The sequence below is a fragment of the Mchenga conophoros genome, linkage group LG7, assembly GCF_057382185.1.
Source record: "Mchenga conophoros isolate Kocher_MC1m ecotype Shallow Benthic linkage group LG7, M_conophoros_male_GT1.1, whole genome shotgun sequence".
Taxonomy (NCBI): Eukaryota; Metazoa; Chordata; class Actinopteri; order Cichliformes; family Cichlidae; genus Mchenga; species Mchenga conophoros.
Window position 1 is genome coordinate 32,870,119 of NC_140532.1, and position 22,199 is coordinate 32,892,317.

General features: G+C 40.4%; 1 protein-coding gene across 6 annotated transcripts in view; it reads left to right on the top strand.

Annotated features, from left to right (window-relative positions):
* Positions 1–22,199, top strand: part of tcf4 (transcription factor 4) — a 254,336-nt gene that overhangs the window by 58,283 nt on the left and 173,854 nt on the right. For all 6 annotated transcript variants that reach the window (XM_085278941.1, XM_085278942.1, XM_085278939.1 and 3 more), the window contains 2 exons: positions 14,850–14,905; positions 17,333–17,408. In XM_085278941.1, coding sequence (XP_085135067.1) covers positions 14,850–14,905; positions 17,333–17,408 — 132 coding nt within the window. The remainder of the gene's footprint in view (positions 1–14,849; positions 14,906–17,332; positions 17,409–22,199) is intronic.

Genomic DNA, 22,199 nt, shown 5'->3' on the forward strand with positions numbered 1-22,199 from the left:
AGCTAATTTTCTAACCTTTCATTGATAAAAACAACAACAACAAAAAACAATCTCAGCTCATCACCCATCAGTAACACTGATCATGGGTGGAATTCTGTCCTCCATCAGTGGAAATCTGTTCTTGTAGTACATACATGTTGTTTAGTAGTAGCCCTGATGGTGGTCATTCTTGTCCTCTCTCTTCTCGTTGCTGTGGTAACAAGATGTCAATAGATTTGGCATCCTCATCCTCATCTCCAACTGTCCTCTCGATCAGAGCTCTGTATCCACGGAGACCGGAGGAGAGGACTTTTTTTCAGAGCTTCGTGTCTCAAAGTTCAGATGGAGAAGCCATCTGCTGTTGTGCCTTGCTCAAAGGTTCTACAGGCGGGTCAGCCCCAGGACTGACTTCATAATCCTGCTTCTCTGACCCTGAACTCTCAATGTTAGGAAAGAAAGTCATATGAAAAGAGGGGGAATAATTATTAAGGAATGGATAGAATACATGGAAGAGAAGAAGGATAAAAGAACATAAGTGAAGGAGGGATGGAAATGAAATGAGAGCAGAGAGGAAAGATGTGAAAATGTGTGAATAAAATGGGCAGTGAAGAGAAAGAAAAGAAGGGAGTGATTAAAGAAAAAAAGATTAAAGATAAAGGTTATCAGGAAGGGAGAAAAGAATTAGAAAGGAAATTGGGAAAAGAAGGAAAGAAAGTAAGCAAGAATCAGGAAAATTGTGAAGGGAGGAATATATGTTAAATTCTAGTAATGAGGGTATACGTGAACTAGTAAAGACGAAAGAGTTAATAATAAAAGAAATATGGAGCAGAATAAAAATAGAGTGAAGAAAAAAGAGTAGAATGATAGGATGGAGGAAGAAATAGAGCTGGAGAGAGAGAAAGGTAAGGAAGGAAGAGAGGCACTAAGAAAAAGGAAAAGAATAAAAAATGTGAAAAGGACAAGAACGAGTATGAAGGTAGGACAGAAAGAGAGAAAAGAAAGTAGGGAAATCAAATTGGATGATGGGGACCCGGAAAGAATGAGAAGAAAAGAGGAAAGATGAATATGGGAAAGAAGGAAAAGAGAAATGGACGGAAAGATGAACAGAAAGTAAAGGAAGAGGAAATGGGGTTTGAGAGATAGGGCAAAGGAAAGGAAGGAAACAAAGGAAGGAATGAAAGGGAGACGAGGAGAGAGGGCATGAATCATATAACAAAACAGGACGTGGTCGACTTCCTGAATGTGATTGTTTCATCACTTCCTCTACTTGTCCAGACACACACACACACACACACACAAACAGACACACACGTAGTGGGATTGTGGGTGTTAGACAGTTTAAGCAGCTTTAAAGGAGAAGATACAGAGATGTAATCTGCCTCTTAATTCTTACTGTCTCGTTTTAGTGTGTGTGTGCGTGTGTGTGTGTTTGTGATCGCCCTGGATAATAATCTGAATTTAGCTCAGTGAAAGTACGAGAAGCTTCAGTTCCTAAAATGACTGAATTAGATCTTCATCTGTGGTCCTTCATGATTTTACGTCTCCTCCTGCTTCATTTTCTATTTCTCTTCTCTTTTTCTTTCATCCTGCAGGTGATTACTCCTGTGATTATTATGTCATCCTCAGGTTTTGATGAGAGCTTGCAGTTTAGGTTGAAACGTACAAACCAGATTGTTTATAGTTTATTTATAGTTTATTGTTTATAGTGACCTATAGTGACCCAGTGGTCATGAGAGGTCAAACGCACTGCAACTTAAGAACATGTCAGCAAAAAGAAAACTGCTGCAAAAATACACAAAACCCAGCAGAAGTGTTTTTGGGGAGATAATAATGTGACAGACCAGCTGCAAAAGTGACAAGCTAACAGTAAACGGCTAATAGAAAACTAGTATTGTATAAATCATACAAAACACAAAAAAACACACATTACTTTGTATCTTTTTCTCTCTCAGAAAACTGAAATATCCACCACTTCTTTTAAACAGTTTCCATGAAATCTTTTGCATGTTTTGATTTCTGTCTCTTCTGCACCCTTCCATCACATCGTCTAAAAAACACTTCCGTTGTGTTTTATTGAACTTTCGTTGCGTGTTGTTTATTTTGAAGACAACTGTTTGTAAAGATTCATTCCTGAAATAACTTCTATTTTCAGTTAAAATGTAATTATACTGGTCAGCACTGTGGTTTAACAGTAGTTGGACCACTGAAAGGCTCTTCCTTGTGGTGCTAGCATGTTCTCCCTGGGATTCCTCTGGGATCTCTATTTACTCCCACTATCAAAAAACATGGTAGGTTAATTCTGTTGTGTCTGTGCCCTTGACCAAGGCTTTGGCTTACAGCTGGGGTTGGTCCCCAGGCACTGCACAGTAGTTGCTCACTTCGTCTTATACTGAAGATGGGTTAAATGCGGAGAACACATTTCCCTGTGGGGATCAGTAAAAAACAGCTGGAAGGGTCAATTCAAATAGAGTTGTTCAAACAAGATCTAACTGAAGCCGAGTGAGCACTGAAAGGAATGAACCTGCCAGGTTAACCTAAAGAAGGTCACAGCAATTTATAGGTTAAACACAAACTGTTTTACATGCACAGGCAGTGTTTTTCTGGAAGCCCACCTAATGGTGATTATTTGAACTGCACCTAAAAGAACCTAAAGCCGGATAACTACTCTAGCATGAATAAAATATGGAAGTCATCAGAGAATCCTGTCCTGTATCTCAAAGTGAGAGAGGTTTAATGCTGGTTATTAACCTCAAAAGATTTCCACTGGACAAAATGTTTGGATTTCTAGCAAAGAAGAAAATATAGCTAACTGAGCAGAAAGAACTGAAGCTATGGATAATCATCAATATACAGGGAGTGCAGAATTATTAGGCAAGTTGTCTGTGAAGGTTCTCAGTCATCCAGGTCATCGTAGTCAAAGGAGCTTGCAAAGAAAAGCGTCTGGACTTCTTTAAGTTACTTGAAGACGTTTCACCTCTCATCCGAGAAGCTTCTTCAGTTCTAAGGTCAAATGGTGGAGAGTCCCAGATATAAACCTAGTGGGAGTAACCCCCCACAGAGGGACAAAAGGACCCCCTGATGATCCTCTAATCGCCTGAGCCAAGGTGTGAAACTGGGTGTGGGTCCCAATCAGCCAGAGTTTCGGGTGAGTTCATTGTGAAACCTGGCCCCACCTTATCATGCGAATTCCTGAGATCAGATGGCCCAGGATGTGAGTGGGCGTTAAGGCGTCTGGGAAGGGATCTCAAAACTGGATTATAGATGGCAGAGAGTTGGTGTCGTAAACCCCCGCCTCTGTTCAAAGATGGTCGCTCACAGTGGACATAGATGGCTTCTTTCACTCCTCTTTCAAACCATCTGTCCTCTCTGTCCAAAATGTGAACATTGGCATCCTCGAAAGAGTGTCCTTTATCCTTAAGATGCAGATGGACTGCTGAGTCTTGTCCTGTGGAGGTGGCTCTTCTGTGTTGTGCCATGCGCTTGTGAAGTGGCTGTTTGGTCTCTCCAATGTAGAGGTCTGGGCATTCCTCGCTGCACTGTACAGCATACACCACATTGTTAAGTCTGTGTTTTGGCGTTTTGTCTTTCGGGTGAACCAGTTTCCGACTGAGCGTGTTGCTGGGTCTGAAATACACTGGGATGTCATGCTTGGAGAAAACTCTCCTGAGTTTCTCTGATACACCGGCTACATAGGGGATGACAATGTTGTTGCGTCTGTCCTTCTTATCCTCCCTCGCTGGTCTCTGGTCTTCTTTTCTGTGCCTCTTTGCTGACTTTAAGAACGCCCATTTAGGATAGCCGCACGTTTTGAGTGCTTCCTTTACATGTGTGTGTTCCTTCTTTTTTCCTTCAGGCTTAGAGGGAACATGTTCTGCCCGGTGGTGTAGGGTCCTAATTACTCCAAGTTTGTGTTCCAGAGGGTGATGGGAGTCAAAGAGGAGGTACTGAGCTGTGTGTGTGGGCTTCCGGTAAACTTCGATGTTGAGTTTGCCGTTCTCTTCAATGTGCACAGCGCAGTCCAGGAAAGGCAAACAGTTGTCCTTTGTGTCTTCCCTGGTGAACTTGATGTTTTTATCCACAGAGTTAATGTGCGCAGTGAAGGATTCCACTTCTTGTGTCTTGATTTTGACCCAGGTGTCGTCTACATATCTGTACCAGTGGCTGGGTACTCTTCCTTTGAAAGAGCCAAGAGCCTTCCTTTCCACTTCCTCCATCTAAAGGTTGGCTACAATAGGTGACACGGGGGAGCCCATGGCACAGCCATGTTTTTGTCTGTAAAAGCCTTCGTTGTACTTGAAATATGTAGTGGTGAGGCAGAGGTCTAACAGTGTGCAAATCTGATCGGGTGTGAAGTTGGTCCTGTCCTCCAAGGAGCTGTCTTCTTGTAGTCGTTTTCTGACAGTCTCCACGGCCTCCGTGGTGGGTATGCAAGTGAAGAGAGAGACTACATCAAAGGACACCATGGTTTCATCTGGATCCAGGGTAAGTTTCTGGACCTTGTCGGTGAAGTCGGTGGAGTTCTTGATGTGGTGTGGGGTGTTCCCCACGAGAGGAGCAAGGATGGTAGCAAGGTGTTTAGCAATGTTATAAGTGGCTGAATTTATGCTACTGACTATGGGTCTGAGTGGGACAGCTTCCTTGTGGATTTTAGGAAGTCTGTAAATGCAGGGTATGGCATCCCCTGGGTAAAGGCGGTGATATGTAAGGCGGTCAATGACTTTGTCCTTTTCAAAGTCTTGAAGGCAAGCTGTAACTTTCTTTTTGTAGCTGCTTGTGGGGTCTCGCTTTAAGGCTTCGTAGGTATTGTTGTCACTGAGGAGAGTAGTGATCTTTGTATGGTAATCTGTAGTGTTTAGGACCATGGTGCATCTTCCCTTATCAGCTGGTAAAACAGTGATGTTGTGGTCTTTGCTCAGGGAAGCGACGGCCTTCTTTTCCTGTATTGTGAGGTTGGATGGAGGGACTTTGGCACTGGAGAGCATGGCTGAGACTTTCATCCTGATTTGCTCTGCTTCTGTCTGTGATAATTTATTAATCCGTATGGCAGATTCTGTGGCTGTGATGAGGTCCACTATGGGCAACTGTTGTGGAGAAATGGCAAAATTGAGTCCTTTAGCTAATACTCTCTTTTCAGGTTCAGTGAGAATCCTGTCTGAAAAGTTCTTAACCCATTTCTCCTGACTGACTTCAGGTGTGTTTTCTTCTCTGGGTTGTGTAGGTTCAGAATGAGGAGTGTGTGTTTTTGAAAGCAAGGTGTGAAATTTCCTGCGTTGTCTTTCTTTTCCTTTAGAGTGTTGGGCCCGCTGAGCCTTGTCCACAAACTTGTAAACCTCTTCTAAGATTGGAGAGGGTAGAAGGGTTTCCAGTTCCTGCAGGGTCTGGCTGATCTTGATCTGGAGGGCATCTATAGTGAAATGGACCTGTCTTATCCTTTCACTTAAAGGGTGATTTTGTGCTCTCTGTAGAATCAAGTCTGCTCTGTATCCCCTGACAGTGGATCCAAGGCGCAGGCTCTTAGAAACAACTCTGACCTTAGAACTGAAGAAGCTTCTCGGATGAGAGGTGAAATGTCTTCAAGTAACTTAAAGAAGTCCAGACGCTTTTCTTTGCAAGCTCCTTTGACTATTAGGCAAGTTGTATTTTTGAGGAATAATTTTATTATTGAACAACAACCATGTTCTCAATGAACCCAAAAAACTCATTAATATCAAAGCTGAATGTTTTTGGAAGTAGTTTGTAGTTTGTTTTTAGTTTTAGCTATTTTAGGGGGATATCTGTGTGTGCAGGTGACTATTACTGTGCATAATTATTAGGCAACTTAACAAAAAACAAATATATACCCATTTCAATTATTTATTTTTACCAGTGACACCAATATAACATCTCCACATTCACAAATATACATTTCTGACATTCAAACACAAAACAAAAACAAATCAGCGACCAATATAGCCACCTTTCTTTGCAAGGACACTCAAAAGCCTGCCATCCATGGATTCTGTCAGTGTTTTGATCTGTTCACCATCAACATTGCATGCAGCAGCAACCACAGCCTCCCAGACACTGTTCAGAGAGGTGTACTGTTTTCCCTCCTTGGAAATCTCACATTTGATGATGGACCACAGGTTCTCAATGGGGTTCAGATCAGGTGAACAAGGTGGCCATGTCATTAGTTTTTCTTCTTTTATACCCTTTCTTGCCAGCCACGCTGTGGAGTACTTGGACGTGTGTGATGGAGCATTGTCCTGCATGAAAATCATGTTTTTCTTGAAGGATGCAGACTTCTTCCTGTACCACTGCTTGAAGAAGGTGTCTTCCAGAAACTGGCAGTAGGACTGGGAGTTGAGCTTGACTCCATCCTCAACCCGAAAAGGCCCCACAAGCTCATCTTTGATGATACCAGCTCAAACCAGTACTCCACCTCCACCTTGCTGGCGTCTGAGTCGGACTGGAGCTCTCTGCCCTTTACCAATCCAGCCACGGGCCCATCCATCTGGCCCATCAAGACTCACTCTCATTTCATCAGTCCATAAAACCTTAGAAAAACCAGTCTTGAGATATTTCTTGGCCCAGTCTTGACGTTTCAGCTTGTGTGTCTTGTTCAGTGGTGGTCGTCTTTCAGCCTTTCTTACCTTGGCCATGTCTCTGAGTATTGCACACCTTGTGCTTTTGGGCACTCCAGTGATGTTGCAGCTCTGAAATATGGCCAAACTGGTGGCAAGTGGCATTTTGGCAGCTGCACGCTTGACTTTTCTCAGTTCATGGGCAGTTATTTTGCGCCTTGGTTTTTCCACACGCTTCTTGCGACCCTGTTGACAATTTTGAATGAAACGCTTGATTGTTCGATGATCACGCTTCAGAAGCTTTGCAATTTTGAGACTGCTGCATCCCTCTGCAAGATATCTCACTATTTTTGACTTTTCTGAGCCTGTCAAGTCCTTCTTTTGACCCGTTTTGCCAAAGGAAAGGAAGTTGCCTAATAATTATGCACACCTGATATAGGGTGTTGATGTCATTAGACCACACCCCTTCTCATTACAGAGATGCACATCACCTAATATGCTTAATTGGTAGTAGGCTTTCGAGCCTATACAGCTTGGGGTAAGACAACATGCATGAAGAGGATGATGTGGACAAAATACTCATTTGCCTAATAATTCTGCACTCCCTGTAATAATCAAGTCCACATGCATCAGAACATTGCTAAAATATCACAGTGTGTGGGTGCCTTCAGCAATTTAGCGCCTTGGCCATTTGTTCAGAACCAACTGGATATGTCCACTGGGCTCTACCAAACAAAAATCAGTTACCATGAGATTTGGTTTGATTTTCACTTGGTGGTGCAGCTCTCACGTTTCAAGTCAATTCCAAAATAAAATTGCCTTTAAGGCTTTTACAACTCATTATGGCTTACCTTGGGAGAGGTTCTGTTTGAGATGTTCCCAACTGAGAAGGTGTAAAAGTGTTTGATTACACAGCTGAGTTTGACTAAAAGAGAGTCTTAAGAGTATCTCCAGTGAATATGATGATCACAAAACTGCCAATCAGCTTTTTATTTTCTTTAAATCTTCTCTGGGAACAAATGATTTTCCGTTACCTTGTTCTACGTTGTCGTTGTTGAATCGACACCAGGTAATGATTTTCATTCATAACAAAAATAAGACAGTTATCTTTTTAAAGATCATTTTAGGATTATTTGAGTCTTTGAGCGTGCACGTTTTATTAAATTAATAAATGTGTCAATAGTTCTGTTTCTGATCACCACACACTGTTTGACATTTGTATATTGGGGCTGGGGAAGGCCTATAGTTAATTATAGAGTTTGGTTGGAGACCAGATGAGAACAGTGAGCCTACAGAGCTCACACAGGTGCACACCCATACGCTTGATTTTCTCACAGCACGACCACTGTCCTCATTTCTGTCAATCAGAGGCCATTTATTACCTTAATCAACACGTGTGTGTATGTGTGTGTGTGTGTGTGTGTGTGTGTGTGTGTGTGTGTGTGTGTGTGTGTGTGTGTGTGTATCTGCGTGAGTCTTCATGCCATTACATCATTACATATATAACACGTTTGTTCGTGGTGCATTTCCTCTGTGTGTGCCAGGAAACTGAAATCTTTAAAGCTATGTGCCACAGAGTAGAATTGGTCAGTTATTTCAAAAGTTTCTCCCTGAAAGTGGCTAATACAGTTAACCCAGACATATTCATTCAAATGCTTTTAATTTTTAAGTCCAAGGAATTATGCTTTTCACTCTCTTACTGGCCTTCTTAAAAATTATTTGCAACAATTTAGCTATTAACGTCTGGTTTATGCAGCCTGAGCATCTGATGTTGAGTTGTGTCTGTTACTTAAACTCTGGGAAGCACTGATGTGGGGTCTAATCTAAGGCATCATTTACACAGGTCTAGAGACATGTTTGCAACCAGTTGCCACGAGGGAAAAATGTCTATTCTGCAACCAATTACTGAATGGTTGCTGAAGATTGCTGGGTGAAATTATTTCCAAAGAGGTTACTGCAACAACAACAAAAAAACCCTCCTTGAGATTGCTTTGGTTGTGTGTTGGTTGCCATTATGATTTTTAATACAGCAAAACTTTTGCCTTTCAATTGTGTGTATGGGACTGATTTTGGTGACATCCTTAAATTGTAGCTTCAAGAAAATAAGCTGGGATTTGAGCTAGTTGTCTTTAAGTTGAAGGATTTTGCTTTAATGGAGACTGAAAGCTGAAAATCAGCCCTTTTAAATTAGCATATTAACATCCACTAGGTCAGTGATGGTCATATAGGTTTGATTTTGATTGGGTTTTCTTTCAGGCACATCCAATATAGACAAATTAGCACGATTTTACATTATAAATATAGTATTACGGTCTTTCCAAACTATCCAACTAGTCAATGCTAAACACTAACCAAAACCAAACCCTAACCCTACATGGTTCTCTAGTGACCAGGTTAACTGTATTTTACTGCCAAAAAAAAAAATTAGAAAACAAAAACAACACTCACATGGAATACAAAGACTGGCTCAATGGTAGTACTTGGGCACAGGGCTGTTTTTGTCCTCAGTAATCACACACACACACTCACACTCATATACACTCATACACACACACATTCACACTCATATACACACACACATAGGGTAACTGTATTAATAGGAGTCTGTTTTGTGTCAGGCAGGTCTTAATAGGATCAGTGTGAGAGACATGGAGCTGTCTGTCAGTCTAAGTTCATTAACTGATGATAGATAACCTGCACTGTGTGTGCGTGTGTGTGAGAGAGGGAGAAATGGAGGGTTAGGGCTGTATGTTTCTGTGCTTTTCAGTGTGTGTTTCCCTGCTTGTGTGTAAATTCTCTCCCTCTCTCTTGTGTAATTTATAGCCCTCAATCGGAGCCTTATCAGGTGCAGGACACATGGACGCCTCCTTCTCTCCTCCTTCTCTCCTCCTTCTCTCTTCCTTCGCCACATCTTTCAACTTCTGCACACCCAACTTGTATTTTCTCTCCTCTTTTTCCTCGCCTCCCTCTCATCCAATCTTCCCTTCTTTGTAGTTTTCAATGAGCAGAGATGCATTCTTTAATTGCTGTACTCCTCTTCCTCTTTTTTCCCCCATCTTCACCATTTCTACCTCATCAGGACCAGCAGTCTTCAAACCTTTCTTCACTTTTAATTTATTTTTTCCTTCTTCTCATTCCCTTTTTCAAACTGCACCTTATTTGCTGGACAGAAATATGCATTACCAAAGAAATAAAACATATAAAGAATCATATTTCTGGTTACCTGAAAACAACTGTTTACCAGGACATGTAATATAAAGCCACTTTAGCTTTTTCTTTATTTCAGGTAAAGAATCCAACTGAATCACTATATATTCATCAGATCAAACTACTCAGCTTCTTGACAGCATCTCCCAGGGGATTATGGCTTCTCCCAATCTCGAACTGGAGCTCTTTTACATTAAACAAAAGTATTAACCGCTATACTACAGAGCTACACCTCCAAATCATGCTAGTTAATGATTAATAATGCAGTGTTTGTTCCCCTTATGGGTACAAAATTATTAAAATTCCTTAATTAAGTTCCCAAAATCTGCTTATCCATTCTACTACACCAACCATGTTTAAGTTATGTTCTTCAAATAAACAGAAAGTCATTTAGGAAGAAGAAAATGAGAAAAAAAACACTCAAATATCATTTCACTAATTCTGAATCAGTATACATATTGAAAAGGCGTGAGAAGAAGTGGACGCTTAGTTTAATCTCATCCCTTCTCCACAAGTTAATATTTCACTAGCTTCCCTTTTAACTCATTCACTGCCAGCCATTGGCAGTGAATGAGTTAAACCCATTGACTCATTCACTGCCATTGACGGCTATAGACGTCAATGGCAGTGAATGAGTTAATATAAATCTCAATAACGATGATAGACATATTTCTAATAACAGAATATTTACACTTCTTGTTTTTACAACTCAACAACTTTACCTCAAGACGTCAAAGCCAAGGACCTCCAGTTTTCTAAAGTTAATTGCAAAATCTTATTTGTGCATTAAGACCACATCTTTATACCTCCTTTTGAGTTCTTCATAGTTGGACATTGCTTGTCTGATCAAGTGTGTGTTCCCCTTATTCCAGGCAAGTTGCGTGTCTCCTAATTACATCGGTTCACGTCTCAATTCCCACAATCTGGTCAAACAAATGTATTATCTGTCAGTCTGAGTGATAAAATATAAACTGTCTAAATTTGCAGATGTGTTCCCTGAATCCATCCTAAATCTGACGGAATGTAAGTTCCCTAAATGTAATCTTTTACCTTAATTACCTTAAATCCAGCATGTGCTTAAAAAACCTTCTGACCTAATACTTGTTCTCTATATCTAATTGTTAAACTGGTTTTCCTAAAGCCATTAAGCTCCAAATGTACAGGGTGGGCCATTTATATGGATATACCGCAATGAAATGGGAATGGTTGGTGATATTAAAGTCCTGTTTGTGGCACATTAGTATATGTGAGGGGGCAAACTCCTCAAGATGGGTGGTGACCATGTTGGCCATTTAGAAGTCGGCCATCTTGGATACAACTTTTGTTTTTTCAATAGAAAGAGGGCCATGTGACACATCAAACTTATTGGTAATGTCACAAGAAAAACAATGGTGTGCTTGGTTTCAACGTAACTTTATTCTTTCATGAGTTATTTACAAGTTTCTCTTTGTTCACAGCCATTGACATGTCGAAGAGGTTAACACGTGAGGAGCGAAATTGTGTTGATATCTGGTGAACACAGTAACCGGGTCATTGCATGCATCTCAACGAGGATGACCCAGATCGGCACACAGAATTTGCAGAATGGGCAAAACAAAAATTGGAACAGGACCCTCAGTTCACGCGGAAGATTTTGTTCAGTGATGAGGCAAACTTTTATGTGAATGGTGAAGTTAACAAACAAAACCACCACTATTGGTCTGACACTAACCCACATTGGATGGATCCCTCCAAGACTGTTGGAACAACAAAAGTGATGGTTTGGTGTGGTTTATGGGGTACAACGATAGTGGGTCCATTCTTCATCAATGGAAACCTCAAGGCCCTGGATATTTGAAATTGCTACATGATGATGTGTTTCCCTCTTTGTGCACTGAAGCTGGCTCGTTCCCTGAGTTTTTCCAGCAAGATAGTGCACCACCACATTATGGGTGCCAGGTCCGAGTATTCCTAGATGAACAGTTTCCTGGAAAGTGGATTGGGCTTCATGGGCCAGTTGAATGGCCCCCAAGGTCTCCCGATCTGACCCCCTTAGACTTTTATCTTTGGGGTCATCTGAAGGCAATTGTCTGTGGTGTGAAGATACGAGATGTGCAGCACCTGAAACTATGGATACTGGATGCCTGTGCTGGCATTTCCCCTGCGGTGTTGCTATCAGTGTGTGAAGAGTGGGAGAAGAGGGTTGCATTGACAATCCAACACAATGTGCAGCACATTGAACACATTTTATAAGTGGTCAGACACTTGTAAATAACTCATGAAAGAATAAAGTTACGTTGAAACCAAGCACACCATTGTTTTTCTTGTGACATTACCAATAAGTTTGATGTGTCACATGGCCCTCTTCCTATTGAAAAAACAAAAGTTGTATCCAAGATGGCCGACTTCTAAATGGCCACCATGGTCACCACCCATCTTGAGGAGTTTGCCCCCTCACATATACTAATGTGCCACAAACCGGACTTTGATATCACCAAACATTCCCATTTTATTACGGTGTATCCATATAAATGGACCACCCTGTAGTTTGCCCAAATTCACCTAATTATAACAAGTTCCCTAAATTTTCATGGATTGATGAGAAACTGCATTTGTACAAATATAGTGTCTTATCCGTTTTCCATGTATGTGTTAATAAAATCGAGTGTTCATCAGGTGTTTGTTGAAAATATCCACCTGGTCATCAAACACACTCCCTCAGACCAACTCATTATTGAATATGTGTTACTGCTTTTCAAAAGCCAATCGCTCAATCCAGCTTGCCATCAAGTGTTTTCTTTGTCATTTCTCCAAACTGTCGTAAGTTTTATTCTCTATTATATTCTGGTCTGTTCTAATCTGTTATACAAAGTCATAGCCCAAAGGTACCTTAGTCAAGGTGGGGACGTTTGGCTTAATTCCAAAAGGCTTTCTGTAACTGAACCAGTTTATTTCTGTTGTGCTAAATCACACACACACACACGCACGCACGCACGCACGCACGCACGCACGCACGCACACACACACACACACACACACACACACACACACACACACAGATAAGCTGACATTCCAAATGACTCGACAATGAATGTAAGCTGCTCACTATACACACACTGACACAATGAAGAGCCTATTGAAGAGAGATTTGTGCATTACAATGCATGAGACGGCTGTGTGTGTGTGTGTGTGTGTGTGTGTGTGTGTGTGTGTGTGTGTGTGTGTGTGTGTGTGTGTGTGTGCGCGTGTGTGTGTGTGTGTGAGAGAGCAGCATTTGCACATTTTATGCGACCTGAATGCACCGGTCTACCTGTCATGTATCCCTTCCTTTCTTCCTCTCTCTGTTGATGTTGATGTCTCTTGACCTTTGTTTTCACCAACAAATCGTCAAATTATGCCCTTGGATGTTAGCCTTGTAAGCGTCACAGCTCTATAGTAAAGGTCTGGTTAACTTTGACTAAACTAAAGCTAGTCTGTTACAGTTTTTTACAGACGCTAGGACACATTTCCCAATACTTAGGTCACTTTTGCAAAACTCTTCACACAATCCTCCTAACTGACCGTCAGCTTGGCAAAGCAGCTCATTTCACATTCAAAATGCACTACAACTACCAAAACACTTTATTCAGGTCTCAAATAAACTCATTCTTCCAGAACACTAGCAAAGGTTGACAGCCGACAAACACACTTTGTCACCCACAAAACAATGACCTAAAAAACACTAACAACATGTAGCATTACACAGTGTTTTCTTGTGTAAAACAAGGACACATCTCTGTTTATAATTTCAATATATGTTACTGGAATGAATCAGACATCATGCAGAATTTGTTAATATTTGTTTATGTATTTTTATTTTTTTGCACTAAGTAATCCCAAAATACAAGAATTTGTATACACACCATCCACTGATACACATACAATAGTAATGCTAATCTACTCGGTCTTCTCCATTTGGCCACAGGTTCTCATCCACATCACATCTTATGTCATCTAGGGCAACACACCTAGGAAATAATCTTCTGGCATGCCAGAATTGAAGGAGTTGAAAAATTGAAGGAGTAACACCTGTGTAGATGTTCATCTACAATGAGAATCAGCTGTGGCTGGTTAAACTGCATTTTTAGATTTAAAATATGTTTCAATAAAATATTGCTGTTGAATTTTGCTGTCTTTTTAAGTTTTGCATTGTGTTATTGTTTTGACCATAAGTTTAACAGTTTTGAAAACAGTATGTAAGTACATGCAAAATGTCCTGTACGTACAAAGATTTTTGGCAGTTGTTGTGTCTGAGTGAGAAGATAATTCATGAAATTTGAGAGATGTAGTCATTGAATGCATTTTGTGCCAAAACAATGATAACTGATCCTCAGTTTAGCCCACATAGACTTCTGTTGTGCTCACTGTGTGAGGAGTTTTGCAAAAGTGACTTAAGTATTGAGAAATGTGTCCTAGCGTCTGTAAAAAACTGTAATAGGAATAAACATACAATGTCCATAGAGGATGATTGCAGTGTGCCATGTGGTCAACCTTTGGAATAAGAATTCATCATGACCCTACAGAACCTGGTGCCATTCATAGGTTACCTGTGACCCCTCAGTCAACACTCTGAGCTTTTGTAAAATATAACTTCCTAATCCAGTTTGTTAGATATTAGTGGTCCGCAGAAGGCTTAAAGGACCATTAAACTTTCCTGAGACACATTAAAGGCTCTGCAATCATAATCAATAACGTTTAATGACTTGGGGAATGGTGATATAATGATTTACGCTGCTGTGGTTGATTATAGACACATTACAATTGTAATATAAAAGTGCTGAAAGATATTGATTGATATTGTGAGTGATTAAAATGCAAAACTAAGGACTGCAGATATTTAATATGTCAAGTATAAACGAAACGACTGTGTGTTTTAGAACATCATGTACAATGAAGCGCTGAAAAGTGTTTCTTTTAACTTGTTATTATTTCATTTTTTCAGTATTTTTTCATCTATCTGCTTCTTGCTAGCTGATTAACACATAATTTTTGGACACTGAATTTTGTACTCTCAGTACTGTGTGTTGTGTGTTTTCTTTGGTTATTTAAAAAAATAACCATCATTCTCTCCCTGTCTCACAGATATGGAGGAGAGGACGGGTGCAGCATCATGGGCGAGTGGAAGTCGTTCTTCCAAGGTAACAAATTACAATAACCGCTAATAATGATTACTAAAGCTGATGTGTTTGCCTTCATTCATAACATTCATCATTTCATGACTAATGCACTGTACGTGTCTTGAAACAACCTGTTGGCAGGGACCTTTTCACTTTTTTTGTCCCCTTAGAATTGTTCCTGTTTTTCAAACAGACATTTTTAATGGCCATCAAAACCTTGAAGTGCTGGAACTCTCAGCCACTTGTACAGTAGTGTCTTGGATCTTAAGCACCAAACAACAACAGTGTTTGAACTGTTGATCACATATGTGCCTTTCATTTTCAAATTAAGGTATTTGACTGTTTAAACGAGCCAAAAAGGTACATTCTAGTTCCAAAGTGATAATTGTATATTAGCAACGACACACTAAAAAGGCTCTGGGTTCAAACTTCCTGGCGCCATTTTTCTTCTTAAGCCTAAAGAGTTACAGCATCTTATGAGAGTCCTCCAGGTCCTGTAAGCTGTGAATTGTAGCTTTGGTGGATCAGACTTCTTAGTGCACATAGAATAGAATAGAATAGAATAGAATAGAATAGAATTCAACTTTATTGTCATTGCACATGTACAGGTACAGGACAACGAAATGCAGTTTGCATCCATCCAGAAGTGCTTAGTGATATAGATAGATTACAATATATATTAGCAATAATATAGATATGTGAGTATATTACAGAAATGGGTCTATTATGGTATCCCTCAGCACCCAGGCCCTGGTTCATTGTGTGCCCCTCTTTGAACCACAGTTCATCACAGCTGATGGCAGCAGTCGTCCGGCCTCGACAATCTAACCCCTGTCACTTAGTTTGCACCTGCCCCTCTCTTTCACATTCAACACACTGGCTACACAAACAAATGCTCACTTAGTAATACAGTGGTCCCTCGCTATAACACGGTTCACCTTTCTCGGCCTCGCTGTTTCGCAGATTTTTCTTTGTGCAATTTTGCATGCTTCGATTGCTAACACTGTGACACTGAAGTGCTGTACTGTATGTTTGTAAATTTTCTCCCCAACGAACACAACCATCGACAAAACGTTTTGCACGGTAAAAGGCAACAGCGGGTGCCTTTGTTTTCATTCTATAATACTGGACTTATTTTTCTTAGGTTTGAACTGTGAGAGTGTTTAAGCAAGAGAGAAAAGTGTTAAAATGTTCATGCCTGTCTGAGAAAAGTGTATAAAGTGTGTTATGAGGGGTTTTACAGCCTTAAAACATCTATAATGATTGTAAAGTTGGCTACTTCACCGAATTCACCTGTTGCGGGTTATTTTTAGAACGTAACTCCCACAATAAACGAGGGACTATTGTATATCCCAGTCTTCGACATGATTCTTCTATGTTTTTATAAGCTTTCGATTAAAACTGAGAGTATATTGTAGTAAGGCAAGCAGGCAATGTGTCCTAAAGAGGATCGGAGCTATCCATCTGAGGCCTAAGTCATTGTTAGTGACCACATCCATAATCCTAAACGCAACACCGTACAATCAGAATAAGTATTTTTTTTCCCTAAACGTGGCAATCGGGGAATGAAGAAAATACAAAAATTCTAACTTGCACACATCAAAAACTATTTTCTTATTTTTTTTTAACTTTTTACTTTTAAGGTTGGGTTCATCATCACTGATGACTTTGACCTCAGAGATGAACTAAACTGTTGTACAATAGCAGCAGGGCATAGAAACAGTACCAAGCTGTGAATATTACATTCATTACATTACATTCACATTTAATAATTGTTTATCATAGATTTTATGATAACTGTTTGTCCTGTGTCACCATCTGAAGAAATCCAGTATTTTTTCTTTTAACTCTTTCCACCATTTTACCAGCTACTTATTTTATCTGCCAAGAAGTAAATATACTGAATATCAATATACAGATAGGTACAGAAGAGGCTGAAGCTTTTTATGAAGTTCCATCAAGAGCATCTCAGCAGCAGATTCAGCCTGTAATTGTCTTCAGCCTGTCTTCACTACTACCAGTTTGCACAAATTTCTACTTCCTGTGTTTAGATTTGGCAGGAGACCTGTGTTACACGTCTTTAGCTTTGCTTCCTGTCATTGCTGTTGTGTTTTTCGTCAAGTATTCAACATTTATGGAAACGGAGCATGTCATGTTCCTGCTAAGAGTGCTAATTTCTACGCTTGCTGTGGTCAAACTTAGACAGATAACCTGCCTACAAGCAGCTCCATCACACGTTGTTAAACTTACAGCTTCACATTTAGTTTTCATACATATTTCCAAACATTTTGAACTATACACTGCTGTATACACCATGTACACTGGAAAATGTAAAAGTGTCAGTCATCCAGTGTTGTCTCTACAACTTCAAGGACTACTATTTCTACTTGTAATGCTACAGATGATGCTGTTTGCATTGCTAACTAGATGTCCTGTCTCCCTCCTCAGAGTTATGCCGATGGGTCTCAGTACATGACGTCACATGACAGCCTTTCACCTCCGTACACCAACTCCAGGGTAACAGGTATGGTGCAAGCTAAATGTGTGTGCATGGGTACATGCATTTGTTTTTATTCATTTATTTTTGCAATTCATTTTTTTCTAGCCATCAGCTTTAGATTCACAGCTTTGTCGGGTCCTGACTGTGTGCGCGTGTGCCTGCGGAGAATTAGTGAAACACTAGCGTACACTGGAGGAGACAGGTCATCTGGCATGCAATTTCTCTCTCTCTTTCCTCTCTTGGCCCGCTGTGTGGAAAAACGCCAGGCAGTGTGTGCTCATTTACCCATGATGCTCTCTGCCTCTGGCTCTCTTCGATGTGGCGCCAGTTGTGAGCAAATGGCCACTGACACAGATAATCTGCCTCTCTCCCTCTCTCTCTCTTCCTCTCACACAGTCACACAGGCATATAATCACTGAAACACACACGTGCAGATGTACTTACACACACACATGCACACACACACTAAACAGAGCTTAATTACCTTTGACTGGATGCATCAAAAATGGAAGATTTTAGCTCTCAGCTATCTGACTCTACCTGCCTTTTTCTGCCACTCTGTCTCTTGTGCTTCTTCTCATTAGTTTTGAGTGAGCTCACACTTGTGATGCACTGAATCTTAAACCCTCCACTCGAAGTGACAGAGTTAAAAAAAAATGTGCTGTTTGTGCATTTTTCTCCTATATTTCTTTGGCTACACATAAAAGATGGGCATAGCTACCATGATGTCTCAAATTGGTTTGTGCATTTTGGAGCTGTGACAATATTTAGACAAGAAGGGTGAGATTAGCTTAGGTAGATCAGTAAGCTTGATTAGCAGGGTACATAGAAATCAAATACTAGAATTTCACTTATCAAAACAAGTACACTCACCTCTGGTCTCTTACTGCAGTTAACCAATAACAAACCAAATATTTGTCAGACAATTACACTAAAATGCTGCACAACAAAAACTCTGACCACATTTCTTAAGAAGGGGGTAAATTGGCTGGTGACACTAAAACTTATTTGGAGCAAGCTGTTAATCTGTAAGGTGGAACAGTGGTGTAGTGGTTACCACAACTGACTTGATACTTGGTTTTGGTTGTTTTTCTTTTTTTTAAATAAGTGCCACATGAAGTGGGTGGGATTGCTCTTGCAACGCCACCTGAGAGTCCAATGACATAATTTATATGCACCTCGATTTTTAAAAAAGCCAGGTCTGATTCTTGTGGAAGAGTTGCTCATATGACTCATCAAATGATGTCACTCCCTAGCTCAGTTGGAAATCTGGCTGACTAGGTCCTAAACAAGTACCGGGTACCAGGTACTGCCACTTAATGGAAGTCCCTTAAACCTGAGAGGAGTTGAGTCAAAATGAGTCAAGTAGGTACTAGTAGAAAAGTGACTTAAGTATTCGTCCTGCGATAAACTGGCAACCTGTCTAGGGTGTACCCTGCCACTTGCCAAGTGATGGGTGGCATAAGCTCCAGGCCCCACGGTGACCCTGAACTGGATAATTGGAAGAAAATGGATAGATGGTCATTTATTTATACTGTAAAGTTGAGCATTTTAAAATGGGAATTTATGGGACTGACCATACCTGTTTTCACATTTTATGAGCAAAGGTATAAGGACACTTAACCAACAAAAGTGTGTTAATTACTTTAATGGCCATATGTGCCCAAAACAGGTGGCAGTAATGTGGTGCTCTAGCAGCCTCCACACGTTGAATTTCATGGTTTCTGCATCATGTCAGAATTTGCTCCCGTTTACCCACAAAAGCATTAGTGAGGTCCAGCTTGATGTTCTGCAGTAAGGCTTGGCTTGTACTCAACGGTGACTAGTGTTGAGCCTAGAGCTTTGTTAGCTCAGTTAAGTTCTTTCACACTAAACTGGGACATCTATATTTTCATGAGTCTGACATTGTGCACAAGGGTACAATCATATAAAAAACAGGAAAAGATCTTCCCTGAACCTATTGTTTAAACATCGCAGTGGAACTAAAGTGCTGAAATTAAACTTGTAAAAGAAAAAAAAAGAGCCCCTTTTGATATTTTTTTAACCGATTTATAAATGTTATAATTTTAGAGGGCATGGAAGTCTGGTTTCAAGTGGTTAATGGATTTTAGACAGATGCGTGAGTGGTGGTTAATTAAAAATGATGACAAACATTTTATTAATTTTGTTCATGTCATTAGGTGGAGTTTAAACTTGCCTAAGCCTCTCGAGGACTCGTGTTAAAGTTTTAATATATGCACGCACAAGTGTTTAAAAGCAAAGTTCACAAAGGGGAGGTTATTAATTAAATCAGCTGAAGCAAAAGTGTAAAAAAACATTTTTATTATCTTATAGAATTATCCGAACCTGGGTGTCGAATGCACCAACAAGGCAAACGAAATGTAAAACTTGAGAGTCGTGGGCCTCATGTTGGAATGATCCATTGTGAGTGCGATGTGTTGTGACAGTGTTGTGATTATTTTATGTATCTGCAGACGCAGAGAGCGAGCAGACAATGCAGAGTCAGAAATGGAAATATTGTATTTCATCGGGCGCACAGGAGCTGCAATTTACTTTGATAATGATAATGCTAAGAGACCGAGACAGCAGGGGATATGGAGCACACACAGTTCTATCATTGCTAAGAGTTTTCTAGAAAACTCCCTCTTTGCTTTCTACCTTTAACAGAACCATTTCTCAGTCAACTGGTCTTGTAAAATTTGATTGTGTTTGATGTTTGTGTTAGCTTTTCTCTGTGTGTGTGTCTTGATGGATATTGCAGTCTTCAGTACCAATACTAAGATATCAATGATGCTGTTTCTCAGCCTGGATGAGAATTAGCAACTCCAACTCTGAGGCCACGGTTCTGATTGGAAAACGTGGATTTCCTGCTCTGGGTTGGGCAGGAGTTCACAAACCTTGGGTCATATTAACACTGGGAAATGAAGGAGCAGGAAATTGACAAGTAGATCAGTGAAACGTTGGCACTGATACGAATGCTGTATCGATCTCTTGCCTTCAGAGATGAGCCTGTGTCGAATTACTGGTTGATCTTTACCCTCACCTATGGATGTGAGTCAATAATGACTGAGGGATAAGACTCATGTTTGGATGTCTTAAAATCAATGTTTTAGCATCATGAGAAGACAAAAAACAGGATGAATTAGAGGAGAAGCTCAACAATCTGGTAACCAGTTCTCAGGAACATCTGCAAATGTATCTTTACGATGGATTGGGGCCAAGGTGTTTCTGTTTAGTTGGCTTGTGGTTGCTTGGCTGTTGCTAGACAGTTACTAACTGCTTGCTTTGGTATGGTTAGGGGGTTGTTGAGGCTTTTTAGGTCAATCTGTTGTTGCTTTGCAGCTGCTATGGCGGGTGATATTTTGCTTTGCTTGTTTTACAGCATTTACTAACCGCATTGAGAATGTTCTCATCAACTGGTTGGAAGGTAGCGGTTATTGTGCCATATATGAAAATGCTTTCTGCTGCTCATTTAACATAAACCTGACAAAGCCTAGATGAGTTTAAACAATCAATTGTACTGTTTGAAAGCTACTATAAGTATAATAAACTGTCATCTAGTATTCAGTTCAATCAATAGAGGAAAAAGAGCCATGTTGTAATTAGAAATTTTAAAAAAAGCATCTTAAAGATGTAACTGATCAACCCAAATGTACCCTGTGTAATCAGTTAGCTGCTAAACATATAAATTTAAAAGAATCTTAAAAGTAGCTGCGGACTGTGACAGAGCTTCGCATTGCCTCCATTTGGTTGTGCACATGTCGCCAGGGTGTAGTGTCCATCACACTACAGTTTGTTTGAGCGAAGTTCATTCACAGCAAAAAAGTGCTCATGATCAAATGTCACACGATTCACAACAAGGCAATTTATGGCGCAGCTTTGCACCAGCAAAACAACCCCTAAATATTTCATTTATACCATAAACATGATTGTGAGCTTCAATGGTGAGCGACTGCAGCCCATTTAGGTCACCTTCAGGTTCAAGACTCTAAAGAAGAAAGAAACACTTCAGAGTTTAATGAACCAAACCTGAACATGTTGACCCTCCACCCCCCACCCCCACCCCCACCGCACTTCTCTCCCTCTCTAACCTTGTCTGTCTTTCTTAACCCCCCCCCCCCCCCCCAACAGATTAGAGTGATGTTATGCTCTAGATAATCAGCGAAGGGATTAGTGTCATCTCAGCGACCCTGCTAGATTAATCTGCTACCACACACACACACACACACACACACACGCGCGCGCGTGCACACGAACAGAGTGATCTAGCAATCAGAATAAGATGGTGTGTGTGTGTAAATGTGGACCTTTACTTACATATGTGCACAAATTTTAACGTGTGTGGTTTTATGCCTATTGTGTGTGTGAATTTGTGATGTTGTTTTTTTTATGTAACTGTGTGTTTTTGTAGGTTTGCGGTTGTGTGTGTTTCGATGGTGTGTGTGAGTTGGCAGGTTTACCCTGTCAGTATCTCAGTGTGTGATGTCAGCTTGTGTGTGTGTGTGTGTGTGTGCTTTAATGTGGTTAAACGCAGAGGTCTGAACGTTGCTGTGTTCTTTGTGCGATCGAATGACTGCGTGCTTGTACTTGTGTGCGTTTTGATGTGTATGTTCAAGTTCACCTTGTCATACTGTTAGGTCTGTACCTGAGTGTGTGATACTGCTTTTATCTTTATATGTATGTGTAGATGTGTGTGTGATTGAATGTAACCTTGCACTTGTCTGAATGTTTTAATGTGTAGTGTGTGAGTGTGTGTGTATTAATACATGTGTGAATGTGTGTTTTTAAACTGTGTGTGTGGAACTTTGAGGTATT